The sequence below is a fragment of the Aotus nancymaae genome, unplaced genomic scaffold (genome assembly GCF_030222135.1).
Source record: "Aotus nancymaae isolate 86718 unplaced genomic scaffold, 86718_ANA_hifiasm-v0.15.2.pri h1tg000030l, whole genome shotgun sequence".
NCBI classification, from domain to species: Eukaryota; Metazoa; Chordata; class Mammalia; order Primates; family Aotidae; genus Aotus; species Aotus nancymaae.
Window position 1 is genome coordinate 35,625,332 of NW_026988443.1, and position 13,830 is coordinate 35,639,161.

At 50.0% G+C, this 13,830-nt stretch overlaps 1 protein-coding gene across 2 annotated transcripts in view; it reads right to left on the reverse strand.

Moving 5' to 3' along the window:
• LOC105726514 (polycystin-1-like protein 2) overlaps positions 1–13,830 on the reverse strand; it is a 99,179-nt gene that overhangs the window by 35,706 nt on the left and 49,643 nt on the right. For both annotated transcript variants that reach the window (XM_064382956.1, XM_064382957.1), the window contains exons 19-27: positions 13,375–13,499; positions 12,254–12,380; positions 11,211–11,342; positions 7,947–8,169; positions 6,895–7,088; positions 4,591–4,821; positions 2,107–2,208; positions 1,831–2,009; positions 12–158 (exon numbers count right to left, since the gene is read on the reverse strand). In XM_064382956.1, coding sequence (XP_064239026.1) covers positions 12–158; positions 1,831–2,009; positions 2,107–2,208; positions 4,591–4,821; positions 6,895–7,088; positions 7,947–8,169; positions 11,211–11,342; positions 12,254–12,380; positions 13,375–13,499 — 1,460 coding nt within the window. The remainder of the gene's footprint in view (positions 1–11; positions 159–1,830; positions 2,010–2,106; positions 2,209–4,590; positions 4,822–6,894; positions 7,089–7,946; positions 8,170–11,210; positions 11,343–12,253; positions 12,381–13,374; positions 13,500–13,830) is intronic.

Below are 13,830 nucleotides of genomic sequence, written 5' to 3' on the forward strand. Positions count from 1 at the left end.
AATGATAGTACCTGAATTGTTTTCTGTCCTGCTCTGTGGCCACAGGAAATACCTTATCAAGGACACAATCTCCAACATTGATGGACAGCCAGGAGTTGCAGAGGAAATACCACTTCCGGTCCATCGCCAGGTCATAGACCAGCACGCGGCTCACATACCTGGAGAAGGGACCCACGGTTTTGAGGATAAGGTGGGGCAGGGGAGGAGACTTCCTTGGATACCACCACGGTGACACCTTTGCAAACACGAACCCAAAGAACAAGAGCTCCTCAAAAAAAAGAAACCATATTTTTCTTGATTCTTGGTGCCTTAATCAAAATTGACCTCACATAGGGAGTTCAGCTACTGTAGGGAGCCAGCTCTGGGAAGCTGCCATGTTTTCACAAAGATGCGGCAAAACGGTGCATTGTGAGGCCATTAACCTGTACACATGGCACCAAGCCCAGGGCCAGCATCCAGGCATGAGCAAGCAAAGCCAGATTGTCCACGGTGTGCGTGCTCAGGCAGGTGCAGGCTGTAGTAGACAGAACAGGCCCTCTCTTGGGTTTCTAACCAAAGAACCACTGTCTCTCTTGGGCTGAGGACTTCGTCGGTATCATCTAACCTGATTTAGGTCAGGTTTAATTCTCTTGCTTATCCTGGGATGTCAGACCCAGCAGCAGTTTTCCCTGTTGCTATCTAGCCAACGAGAATGGTAATGATGGCTGGGCATAGTGGTTCACATCTGTAATCCCAGCACTTTGGGAGGCCAAGGAGGGCAGATCACTTGACGTCAGGAGTTTGAGAGCAGCCTGGCCAATATGGTAAAACTAAAAATACAAAAAAAAAAAAATTAGCTGGACATGGTGGCGTGTGCCTGTAATTCCAGCTACTCGGGAGGCTGAGGCAGGAGAATCACTTGAACCCAGGAAGTGGAGGTTGCAGTGAGCTGAGATTGTGCCACTGCACTCCAGCCTGGGTGACACAGTGAGACTCTGTCTCAAAAAGAAAAAATGAACAGTAATGATAGAAATAGGCACCATTCACTGAGCATTTACTACGTAGTGGGGTCTATGCTAAGATGCTCTTGACATGCGTTTTCTCATTTCAGGAAGGACAGTCCTGTAGCAACGCAGAAGCCCCCTCTGTCAAGGTCACAAGCTCTTCTGGGGCAGCTGACATTCAATGATGCAGTGCCTACAGTGATCAAGACCTGGGCATCTCAACCCAACTTGGGACAGCTCCAGAGCTCCCCAGCGGAGGGCCACGCTGTTGCTGGACTGCATCACAGCTCGACTTTTCTGCCACTCTGCCTCCTACCCTCCCTTCCCAGGTGCTGGTCCCAGGACCCCGAAATAAATACCCTCCATGCGCAACTCCATCTCAGAGTCTGCTTCCCGGGAGCAACTTACAGCAGATGCACTTAAAATATTAATGCTTAATTCCGTGGGTGAACTCAAGGCAACAGCATAAGTGTTATGTTTTTCTAAAGCTGCCAGGTACTGATGGGTGGTCAGACTAGACACCACTCAGAATGGGGAGAAACTTGCTCCTAACTTGCCAGCTGTGTGACCTTGGACAAGTCTCAGGTTGATGCTGCAAAAGGGCCAAGGGTGGGGTTAGCACTGAGCCTGAGAGCTGCAGCTTCCAGCCCTTCTCCTAGCTACTGATACAGTTTGTGTGGACCATGAACCAGTGGGCCTCTCTGACCCTCAGTTTCCTCATCTGTGAAACGGAGATCATTCTGTGTCTTGCAGAGGCTTGTGAAGATCAGGAAGGAGGCAAATGTACAGTGCCCAGACCTGGCCTCACACTTTGTAGGTTCTCGTGGTTTGTCTGCCCCCAACTCACCAGGATGGCCGGTCCCCGGAGTTGTCATGCCATAGCCGGAGGCTCTGCAGTTCCCCCAAGGGGAACAGCGTGGAGAGGAGGAAGGCATCCACTGCTCCTCGCTCAAAAACCGGAGTGTCGGGATCAGACAGGTGGTGGGGCTCACTGTCTCCATCCAGGCCATACAGGGTGACAGTCACCTGAAATCCAGAGACCAGGAGTGGTCAACTCCACAATGGCATAGCAGGGCTGGGTGGGACACGCTGATCAATCAGTGGATCTTGCACGGGCGGGTACCTTTGAGGACGTGGCTGCCCCTCGCCGGTGTCCCGTGTAGACTGTCACCAGGTAGTGGTACTGGGCAAGGGGATCATTGTCTTCCAGCACCGTGACCTTCACCTGGAGAGAAGGATGGCATTAGGAAGGCCTCGCTCCGTGGGTTCCCGCACCGCTCACCAGCCAAGAAGGAGCTGACGACTCATAACAGTCATGAATTGGGCAAAGCAAAAATTACATATGCTATTGATTCATCCCTTTGGGTGAGGACTGTTTTTTATAAAAGCAGGGTTTCAAGTGCCCAGGCTGGAGTACAGTGGCATGATCTTAGCTCACTACAACCTCTGCCTCCTGGGTTTGACTGATTCTCCTGTCTCAGCCTCCGGAGTAGCTGGGACTACAGGCGTGTGCCACCATGCCTGGCTAATTTTTGTATTTTTAGTAGAGACAGGGTTTCACCATGTTGACCAGGCTGGTCTCAAACTCCCAACCTCAAGTGATCCGCCTGCTTCGGTCTCCCAAAATGCTGGGATTACAGGCATGAGTCACCATGCCTGGCCCTAAAGTACATTCTTTATGAGATATGACCCCCAGGTAGTTAAATTGGAAATGAACTTGATAAGCTGAGAACATTGAGTATTTGACCAGGCAAATGATACAAACTCTGTACATATATAATTTCTCATAACATTGGTAACAAGGTGGTGTTCCTGAAGGAATTTAAAAGAAATAAAACATTAAGATAGTTTAGCAACCAATGAACTCATGAAGATAGAGAGTAGAATGATGGTCACCAGAGGCTGGGAAGGGTAGTGGGGCTGAAATGGTGGCAGGGGAGACGAGATGGTTAATGGGCACAAAAATTAGAAAGAATGAATAAGATGTAGGCTGGGCGTGGTGGCTCATGGCTGTAATCCCAGCACTTTGGGAGGCCGAGGTGGGTGGATCACTTGAGGTTAGAAGTTAGAGACCAGCCTGACCAACATGGTGAAAACTTGTCTCTACTAAAAACACAAGAATTAGCTAGGCATGGTGGCTGTCACCTGTAATCCCAGCTACTCAAGAGGCTGAAGCAGGAGAATTGCTTGAACCCAGGAGGCGGAGGTTGCAGTGAGCTGAGATCATATCACTGTATTCCAGACTGAAAGACACAGAAAGACTCCCTCTCAAAAATAAAAATAAAAAAAGAAAAAGAAAAGATCTAGCATTTGAAGCACAACAGGGTAACTACAGTCAATAATAATTATATATTTAAAAATAACTAAAAGAGGATATTTGGATTGTTTGTAACAAAGGACAAATGCTTGAGGAGATGGATACCCCATTTACCATGATGTGATTATTACATGCTGCATGCCTGTATCAAAATATCCCATATACTCATACATATATATACCTACTAGGTGCCCACAAGAATTAAACAATACATGTTCTTAAAGACAGTTTGGCAAAAAGAAAATAAAAAGACATTAGCCAGAGTTGGCCAGAGGCTACAGTCAACTCCAAGATGTGCCGCCCACGTCTCCCTCCCACTGGGGGCTCCTCGCCTCAGTTGCTGGGGTCAGAAGTGCAACAGCCAACTCTGCTGAGGTTGTGCCTCCTTGGGGCAGCCAGCATCCAATGACCAACTGGTGAAGCCCTGGGCATCTCAACCTGACTCGGGACGGCTCTGGAGCTCCCCAGGGGCCGGGCTGGGCTGTCACTGTGCTGCGTCACAGCTCAGCTTCTCTCTCTGCCCATGCTGCCGCCTTCCCTCCCTTCCCAGGTGCAGGTCCCAGGCTCCCTTGATGAACCCCCTGCACACCCTGCATGCTCAACTCGGCCTCGGAGTCTGCTTCCCGGGAACCAACCTACAGCAGAGGCATTTCAAGTATTACTGCTTGATCCTTTGGGTGAATCAAAGACAGCAGTATCAATATTATCTTATTACATTTATCCCAGATGAAATCCTGAGTGATGTTGCTTCGGAGGGAGGAATAGGAATGGAGAGAGTTTCAGAGCTCTGTGACAACACAACCTTGCGTTCATTCATTACCTCTTCTTCAGATAGCCGTAAATATTGACTGAAGGCCTACTATGTGTCAGGCATACTGCATATATTGGAATTTTTTTTTTTTTTTTTTTTTTTTAGACAGAGAGTCTTATTCTGTCACCCAGGCTGGAGTGCAGTGACACGATCTCGGCTCACTGCAACCTTTGCCTCTTGGGTTCAAGCGATTCTCCAGCCTCAGCATCCTGAGCAGCTGGGATTACAGGTGCCGCCACCATGCCCAACTAATTTTTGTATTTTTAGTAGTGATGGGGTTTCACCATGTTGGCCAAGCTGGTCTCAAACTCCTGACCTCAGGTGATCTGCCTGCCTTGGCCTCCCAAAGTGCTAGGATTACAAGCGTGATCCTAAGAGGGTGAGCCACCGCACCCTCTTCCCATGAAGCCTAATATCATTTGAAAACAATGGAGTTTTCCCCATGACAGTGTACACAGCACAGTGGTTTCCAGCCTCACCTTGGCCTGATCCTGAGCGTCCTTCCTCCTTGCCCAGATTATAACTAGCACGTAGACCACGCACAGGCAGCCCACGGTGGTCACGACTACAGGATTGTCCTCGAAGGTGGCAAAGAGCTCAGCAGTCTGGTGGATGTCGATGGCATTGGGCATCACGAGGAATGTGCTTCCGAAGAAGGTGAGGTGGTTGCAGAGGCAGTGTGTCTGGTAAGGGCTGGTCCGAGGCCCCACCTGCAACCCACAGAGGGGCCATCAGTGGAGAGGCTTGGGAAGTTCAACTCCGGCTCGCTCGAGCCCATGGGAGAGGAACAGTGTTTGCTTTGAAGGGTGTACACTATACTGGGGTGCGGGGCTGGGAAGACCGCTGGGAGACCAGCTTCGGAAGCCCCGTTTGAACTTTTTTATTTAATTAACATATGCAGAGAATAGTATTTATTTTATTATTATTATTATTTTGAGACAGAGTCTCGCTCTGTTGCCTAGGCTGGAGAGCAGTGGTGCGATCCCGGCTCACTGCAACCTCCACCTCCAGGGTTCAAGCAATTCTCCTGCCTCAGTCTCCTGAGTAGCTGGAACTACAGGCACATACCGCCACATCCAGCTAATTTTTTTGTATTTTAGTAGAGACGGGGTTTCACCATGTTGCCCAGGCTGGTCTTCAACTCCTGTGCTCAGGCAATCCACCTGACTTGGCCTCCCAAAGTGCTAGGATTACAGGCGTGAGCCACCACGCCCAGCAAGAGTATTCGTAACAAACATCTTTGTATCCATCATTCTCAGAAGACAAATGTATATATGTTGCCAGGCTGCTTTGCCTTTTTTTTTTTCTGAGACAGGATCTCACTCTGTCACCCAGGCTGGAGTGCAGTGACACAATCTCAACTCACTGCAACCTCCACCTCCTGGGTTCAAGCAATTCTCATGCCTCAGCTTCCCAAGAAGCCAGCATTGCAGGCTTGCACCACCACACTCGGTTAATTTTGGTATTTTTAGTAGAGATGCGGTTTCATCATGTTGGCCAAGCTGGTCTTGAACTCCTGACCTCAAGTGATCCAATCGCCTTGGCCTCCCAAAATGCTGGGATTACAGGCATGAGCCACTGTTCCTGGCCTTAGATGTAAGATTTGGGGCAAGTCAGTTGAGTTTCCTGAGCCTTTGTTTTGTCCCCTGTAAAATGGGAGTCACAGTAATCTTGGAGAAGATTGTGCAGATTTGATGAGCTGATGTGAGCAAAGCCTGGAGCCCTTCAGCTGGCACAGAACTAAGGGCTAAGCTATGAGTTCATTCCCTCGGAAATAACACCCTGGCCTTTCTTCACAACCCAGAGGCAGCAGGGATTCCTGAGTCATTTGTTGCCTGGGTCAATGACCATTTGTTCTCAGTGGTGAACAAAGCACATTGTTCCTGTCTCACTGGGGCTCCCAGTGCAGGGAGGGAGATAGACGTCATTTAAATGATCTCATTCGTAGAGGTGAAACGACCTCCCTGCTTAGTGCTATGGAAGAGGAGCACTGGGGTTGGTGCTATGCATGTGTGTGCTCTGGGGTTTACTGCTGAGAAATGCTGAGTGTATAATAAAATATATAGTTTGCTAAGAACAGCGGCAAGGAAAACCTAGCTGCCCCCTGCCCTCCACCGCCGCAAGTGGAAAACTACTTGGGGCATTTTAAAGTAGCAAAAGAGTAGATGCATATTACACACAAGGTAAAACAATTCTTTAAGAATGGGGTAATTGGCTCTGCCCCCGGGGCTCCCTCGTGGAGAATACTTTTCAGTTTGTCTGTGATCAGTGGTAAGCAGGCACCAGCTGCCTACCTAGTTTATCTTGGTGCTATGAGAAAACACGGAACACCTGTTTGTTAATAAGAATCACCTGTTCAGAGAGAATAACTACATGGATCAGTGTCTGCTTGAGGCCCCCGGCTCAGAATGCTGTCAGCCCCTGAGGCGCTCAGCTTGGAAGGCTGTTGCCCCCCTCCCCCCTCCGCGCCCCATAGTCCCACTTTGCTGTTCTATGTGGGTGTCTGCTTCTCAATGCATTCAGAGCTGCCTGGGCAGGGGTCTCTGCGGCTGAGCTGGTCTCAGTAGTTTATGATAGGGTATCTGACTTAGGGAGTTAAGAACAGCTTTCTTGAGGAAGCAATGCTTAGACTCGAGAATGAGGCAGGTATTCCAGGCACCAGAAACAGCAAAGGCCTCATGAAGAGACGCAAGATGCTGCGGCAGAGGCACCAAAAGGGGACCCTGCATGAGCTGGGCACAGCCCACCAAGCTGCCTCATCTTGTTCACTTCTCTCTCCTTACATGGCACCCTGAGTTGTCCCAAGTCTCCTGGACCTCATCCCAGAACACACAGTGAGACAGGAAGGTGGTGATGCCAACGGTGAGGTTCCTGCTGGGGGCTGCCTCCAGGTCAGACTCTGGGAACACAGTCAAATAGTAGACCCCTTCTCTGAAACGCAGGTCCTGTGGGTTCAGGATCCACGTGGGCAGCTCATCTGTAGGAAAGAGGGGTCCAGGTCAGCCTGAAGCCTCCTTCAAATGGGCGTTAGGATCATGGGAGAGGGTGACTGAGGCCACTTGGCAGGGAAGCAGACCCTGCTGGTTTTCCCCCACCCTTGACGTCCTAGGAGCACTCCCTCCTCCTGAGACCAGGAACATAGAAGGGGCACTCCCCAGTCAGCGGGCACAGCTGAGTCAGACAGACAAAGGCTTAAACACAATTCTGCTCCTTACTGGCTGTGTAATCTCAGACCAGTTCCTTTTCCTTAACCTCTTTGCTCTTATCTGAAATGTAGACTTTTTTTTTTTAAGGCGGAGTCTTACTTTGTCATCTAGACTGGAGTTCAGTGGCACAATCTCAGCTCACTGCAACCTCTGTCTCCCAGATTCAAGCTATTCTTGTGCCTCAGCCTCCAGAGTACCTGGGATTGCAAGTGTGCACCACCATGCTCGGTTAATTTTTGTATTTTTGGTAGACACAGGGTTTTGCCATGTTGGCCAGGCTAGTATTGAACTCCTGACCGGAAGTGATCCATCTGGCTTGGCCACCCAAAGTGCTAGGATTCCAGGCATGAGCCACCGCACCTGGCTCAAAGTGGAGATTTCAACAGTTAGCCGTGCCAAGGGTTGTCATGAGGATTGCAATAAGGTCAGTCCTATAGAGCTGTCAGCTCGTACAGGGCATATAGTAAGTGTTCATCTAATGTCAGCAACTAATAACACCAACAAAAATAAGCCACTGAATGTGTGGGTGGTTCTTTTCTTTGCTTTTCTTCCTACGGCTTCTTCCTATGGCTTCTCAGGTGAAGCTGATCACACCCCAGGCAGTGGCTCAGAAATGGCCACAGGCCTACCTGGAGCCCCTGTCGGTATGAGGTGAGTTTGGGCATCGTAGCTGCTCTTGTTGGGGTGGTAGCCATAGCCCAGGCTGAGCGTGAGTGTGATGTCTGGTCTCCAGTGCAGCTGGATCCCCAAGGCTGCCTCCCCTGAAGTCATGTTCACCCACAATGCTTCAGGACTGGTCAGGTTCAACACCGTTGGCTTATTGTGTCCTTGTGGATGCCGGGGCAGCAGGATCTGTGATCAGAAACAATCCTATTGAAGGTGTGCCAGGAAGGAAATGTCAGCCCATGGGCATCAGGGCTGCTGGGCAGAGCTAGGTGGCCTGAGTACCTGGGAACTGCAATCCACACTGGGCTTTGCTCATTGTAATAGTTTCCTGTGGCTTCTATCAGAAATGACCACTGTGGAAAGCTTAAGACAGTACATAGCTGTTATTTTATAGTTCTGTGAGTGTGTGTGTGTGTGTGTGTGTGAGAGAGAGAGAGAGAGAGAGGGAGAGAGAGCACACATGGAAGAGACAGACAGATGGAGTCTCTCACCCAGGCTGGAGTGCAGTAGCGTGATCTTGGCTCAATGCAACCTCTCCCTCCTGGTTTCGAGCGATTCTTCTCCCTCAGCCTCCCAAGTAGCTGGGACTACAGATGTGCACCACCATGCCTGGCTAAGTTTTGTATATTTAGTAGAGACGGGGTGTCACCATATTGACTGGGCTAATCTTGAACTCCTGACCGCCCACCTCAGCCTCCCAAAGGGCTGGGATTACAGATGTGAGCCACCATTCCCAGCCTTCTATCTTACAGTTCTAAAGGCTGGAAGTGCAAAATCTGTTTCCCAGGGCTAGGGGAGAACCTGCTTCCCTGGCATTTTTGGCTTCTGGTGGCCACCTGCATTCCGTGGCTCATGCCCCCTTCCTCACATCACTCCAGCCTCTAGCTTCTGTCATCAAGTCACCTTTTGTCTTCTAGAGTCACCTCCCTTTTGTAAGGACCCTTGGGATGACCCTGAGCCCACCAGATAATCCAGGATAATCTCCACATCTCAGGATTCTTAAGCACATCTGCAAAATCCCTTTAGTAGTTTTGTTTTGTCTTTGTTTTTAGACAGGGCCTGGCTCTGTTGCCCAGGCTGGAGTGTGGTGGCAATGACCACAGCTCGCCATATCCTTGAACTGGGCTCAAGTGACCCTCCCACTTTAGCCTCCCAAAGGGCTGGGATTACAAGTGTGAACTACCACACCTGACTTCCCTTTTGCATTTAAGGTGATATATTCACAGGCTCCAGGGATGAGAATATAGACATCACTAAAAATTGCTATTGAATTAGGCATGAGAAAATTATAGGAGACTGGAATAAAATCATTAAAAATGTGAAAAACTGAACTTATATTGCACCATGATGTGTTTGTTTTTGTTTAAAGAAAATCTAAGTGGACATTTTATTATTTATTTATTTTGAGATGGAGTCTGGCTCTATTGCCCAGGCTGGAGTGCAGTGGCACGATCTTGGCTCACTGCAACCTCTGTCTCCTGGGTTCAAGCGATTCTCCTGCCTCAACCTCCTGAGTAGCTGGGACTACAGGTGCATGCTACCGTGCTTAGCTAATTTTTTAATTTTTAATAGAGACAAAGTTTTACTAAATACAAATGAGGAAATGCATGTGAAAGTGCTCTGCAAACTGTTTTACTGTTGGCCAGGCTGGTCTCAAACTCCCGATCTCAGGGGATCCACCCGCCTAGGCTTCCCAAGGTGCTGGGATTGCAGCTGTTAGCCCTCACCCCTGGCCTAACTGGACATCTTAGAGGCTATGTAATGGGAATGGTTTATGTAATGAAGATAACTAAAATTCCAAACAACAGATTTATATAACCAGGAAAACTCTGGTTATATATCTAAGGATTGCTGAATGAACATGTATTTATATTTTAAGTACAGTACAATGATTAGGGTAAGGACCTTTTGTTGTTATTTTTTAAACCAATCTTGGCTCCCTGCAGCCAAGATTGGGCTTAAGCGCTCCCCTCTGCCTCAGCCTCCTGAGTACCTGGGACCACAGGTGCATGCCACCACGCCTCACTAATTTTTGTATTTTTTTGTACAGATGTGGTCTCACATTGTTGCCCAGGCTGGTCTTACACTCCTGGACTCTAGTGATCCTCCCACCGTGACCTCTCAAAGTGCTGGGATAACAGGCATGAACTACCAGGCCTAGTGGGTAAGGATCATTTTGAATGATTCTCTTCTTTAACCATTTTTTAAAAAAATAATTGGCCAACCTTCAATTTCAACCAAGTTGAAAAAAGGCAGAGCCCAGGCGCGGTGGCTCATGCCTATAATCCCAGCACTTTGGGAGGCTGAGACAGGTGGATCACCTGAGGTCAGGAGTTCAAGACCAGCCTGACCAACATGGTGAAACCCAGTCTCTACTAAAAATAGAAAAAATTAATCAGGCGTGGTGGCAGGTGCCTACAATCCCGGCTACTTGCAGGGATGAGGCGGGAGAATTGCTTGAAACCAGGAGGTGGAGGTTGCAGTGAGCCAAGATTGCACCATTGCACCTCAACTTAGGCAACAAAAGCAAAACTCTGTCTAAAAAAAAAAAGACAGAAATGAGGCCAGGCACAGTGGCTCACACCTGTAATCTTGGCACTTTGGGAGGCTGAGGTGGGAGAAACACTTGAGCCCAAGAGTTTCAGACGAGCTCTATATAGTGAGACCTTGTTGGTACCAAAACTTAAAAAAAGTAGTAGCTGGGTATGGTGGCTTGAGCCTCTTGTCGTCCCAGCTACTCGCAAGGTTGAGGTGTGAGGATCACCTGAGCCCTGGAGGCAGAGGTTGCAGTGAGCCAAGATCACACCACTGTACTCCAGCCTGGGCGACAGAGTGAGACCCTGTCTCAAAAAAAAAAAAAAAAGAATCCTCATTAGTACAGTGGTAAAAAAAAAAAGAAATGCCACCTGACTTCTTTTTTGTCCCTCTCTGTTGCCCAGGCTGGGGTGCAGTGGTACAATCTTAGCTCACTGCAATCTCCGCCTCCCAGTTCAAGCGATTCTCCTGCCTCACCCTTGCAAGTAGGTGGGATTACAGGCCTGAGCCACCATGCCTGGCTAATTTTTGTATTTTTAGTAGAGATGGGGTTTCACCATGTTGGCCAGGCTGGTCTCAAACTCCTGACCTCAAGTGATCCGCCCACCTCAGTCTCCCAAAGTGCTGGGATTGCAGGCCTGAGCCACCACACCTGGCCCCACTTCACTTTTGACAACACCCCAAACTTCTACCTCGATATTCTCTGACAGATTCTTCACAGGTATGAGCTGTCCACTAGGGCTGGTCACACGGAGGCCACCAACAGTCCCGCTGACATCAAAGTGGCTTCGGGCTGGGAAGGGGCTCTTTGGGAAACTCATCATCTGAAACAAAGAGCAAGGAGTGTTGGGCAAGTCCCCTGAGGGGCTGGAGGATGAAAGACAAGGTCCTAAGACCCAAGAAGCAGTAGCCCTTGCCCATGGGGCGGGGACTGGTGGGGCCTGCCTTCCGCTGCTGCTGGTTCCCCTGGCATGTTCCCAGCCTCAGGGCTGTGGCCTCAGAGAGCTGGCCCTCGAGGACCCAAATCAGACTTGCTTTGGCTGAGCAGTGACTGGAATTTAAAACCATCCAAGTCTTTTTGTTTGTTTGTTTTGACGTGGAGTTTTGCTATGTCACCCAGGCTGGAATGTAATGGCACCATCTCGGCTCACTACAACCTCCAATTTCTCCTGCCTCAGTCTCCCGAATAGCTGGGATTACAAGTGTACACCACTACGCCCAGCTAATTTTGTGTTTTTTAGTAGAGACGGGGTTTCACCATGTTGGCCAGGCTGGTCTCGAACTCCTGCCCTCAGGTGATCTGCCCATTTTGGACTCCCCATCCACGTCTTTTTTCCCCGAAAGCCAGTAAGTTGTTAAGAGGAAGATGTTAGTCTGCTTTCATTAGGACTCAGGGAGGACATAGTTGATGTGCTTTAATTTGGGAATGGAAACGAGCCTGGGTTGGCTGTTTCCAAGTTAGGATGCTAAGCTGCAAGAGCTTTATTTCAAATGACTTCTTGAATCAAGGCTGTTGGAGAAATTCTGCAACACAGTGGAAAGAGGGTGAATATCTGGGAGCCCCGAGGTCTGGGTCTGAAGCCCAGCAGAGCCACTTTACTTGTGGCTTTGGGAAAGTGTCTGAACCTCACCTGCATAGTGGGCATTATCTTACTAAACACACATCAGCAAATGCATGTGAAAGTGCTCTGCAGATGGTAAAGGCTGTCCCCAAGGACGCTACTGCTATTGTTACCTTTATGTCCACAGGTTCCTGGCCGTCCTCCAGAGAGCCGAGGTGGGAGGCTGCAGGAAGAGTGAAGGTTGCAGAGTCTGCGGCAGCAGTGTGCAGGGAGAAGCCTTGCCAACTCCAGGGGTGTATTCTGGCCACAAGGTGAGAGCAGCGGTGGCAGGGGAGGGAGGAGAAAGTCAGTGTTTGAGGAAGATGACTTTGGGAGCCTCCTGCACTACTGGGAGCCCAGCTTCTCCGTCCGAGTGGGCGGCGGCGGAGGGTGTGTTTTGATCCCTGTAAGTGGTTCAGCATGTTGGTTTCAGCAGAAGCAGCACAAGAGGCAGCTAGACTGGAGGCTCTGTGAGGGTCGGGCTTTACCAGCCTTGTTTGCCGCTGTACCCCCCAATGTCTATAACAGTGCCTGGCATATAACAGGTGGTCCATAAATATTTTCATGGAATGAATAAATGAGCTGGGATGCATGTTTTTCTCCAGGGTGATCTCCCCTTCCTGCCTTGACCTTTGATGCAATTGACCCAGCCCCATCTTTTTGGGTCTTTGACTTTGTCCCATCTGATGGTCTTGGGGACCCCATTTCAGATCATTCCTCTAATTGGGATACTGCTTTGGGAAACTGCCTCTGGGATCTAAGAGGGCAACCCTGGCAGGAGGAACAGAGGCCTGGGGCAGGGGGGTCCCAGTGTTGCCAGCAGCACTATCCAGATCCTGCTTGTCAGGTGGAGGAACGGAAGGTACGGAGCATCCCAGGTATGGAGTCAGTGCCCACTGAGAGATGAGCCCTCTGTGTGTGTGTGTGCGTGCACGCGCACACGCGCACACGCGTGCTCCCAAGGTTAGTGGATCTTGAGTCCCTGCAAGCCCAAGGAGCAGTGGCTGGCCAGAAACACGCAGGGCGTGGTTGACAGCAGGCTGGTCCTATTCATTCAGCCCCCTTGCCTGCATGGCTACCATGTGACCGTCTCTCAGGACACCCTCAGGTGGCTCCAACACTGGGCTTGGCACTCCATGCCTCCCTTCCTGTGCTGTGCAAACACTCAACACGGTGGCAGGGGGACCTTCTCTCAGTGGAAAGCCCTTTCCAGCTCTAGGCTTTCTTGCGGACCGATAGGGCAGCTGGTTTGTACCTATTTGTGTACACAGAGATGGAGCGGGTGGCCAGCACAGCTGGAAGGCCCCCCGGCAGTTTTCCCAGCAGGAGGGAGGTCTGCACATGCTCCACGACACCAAGCAGCCGCGGTACTGTGGCAGTCTAGAAAAGGAGGCAGGAGAATGTTAGGAGAATGTCGCTCTGGACCTGCTGCCATACACCACCTTTGCCGCCATACACCACCTTTCCCGCCATAAACCACCTTTGGTCACTGTCCCCAGGCCAGTGTGGGACCTTCAGCAGGTTCAGGAGAGGACAGAGAGGAGGGAGAAAGACTGCTTCGGAGGTGGCCCTAAGAGCAGCACTCATAAAGCTTCCAGACTGGCGTCTGCGAGCCCATTCCATCCTCATGGTAACTTGGTGTGACAGGAGCTTTACTGGCCCCATTGGACAGATGGCAGTGGAGGCAGAGAGAGGGTAGGAGACTGTGGGA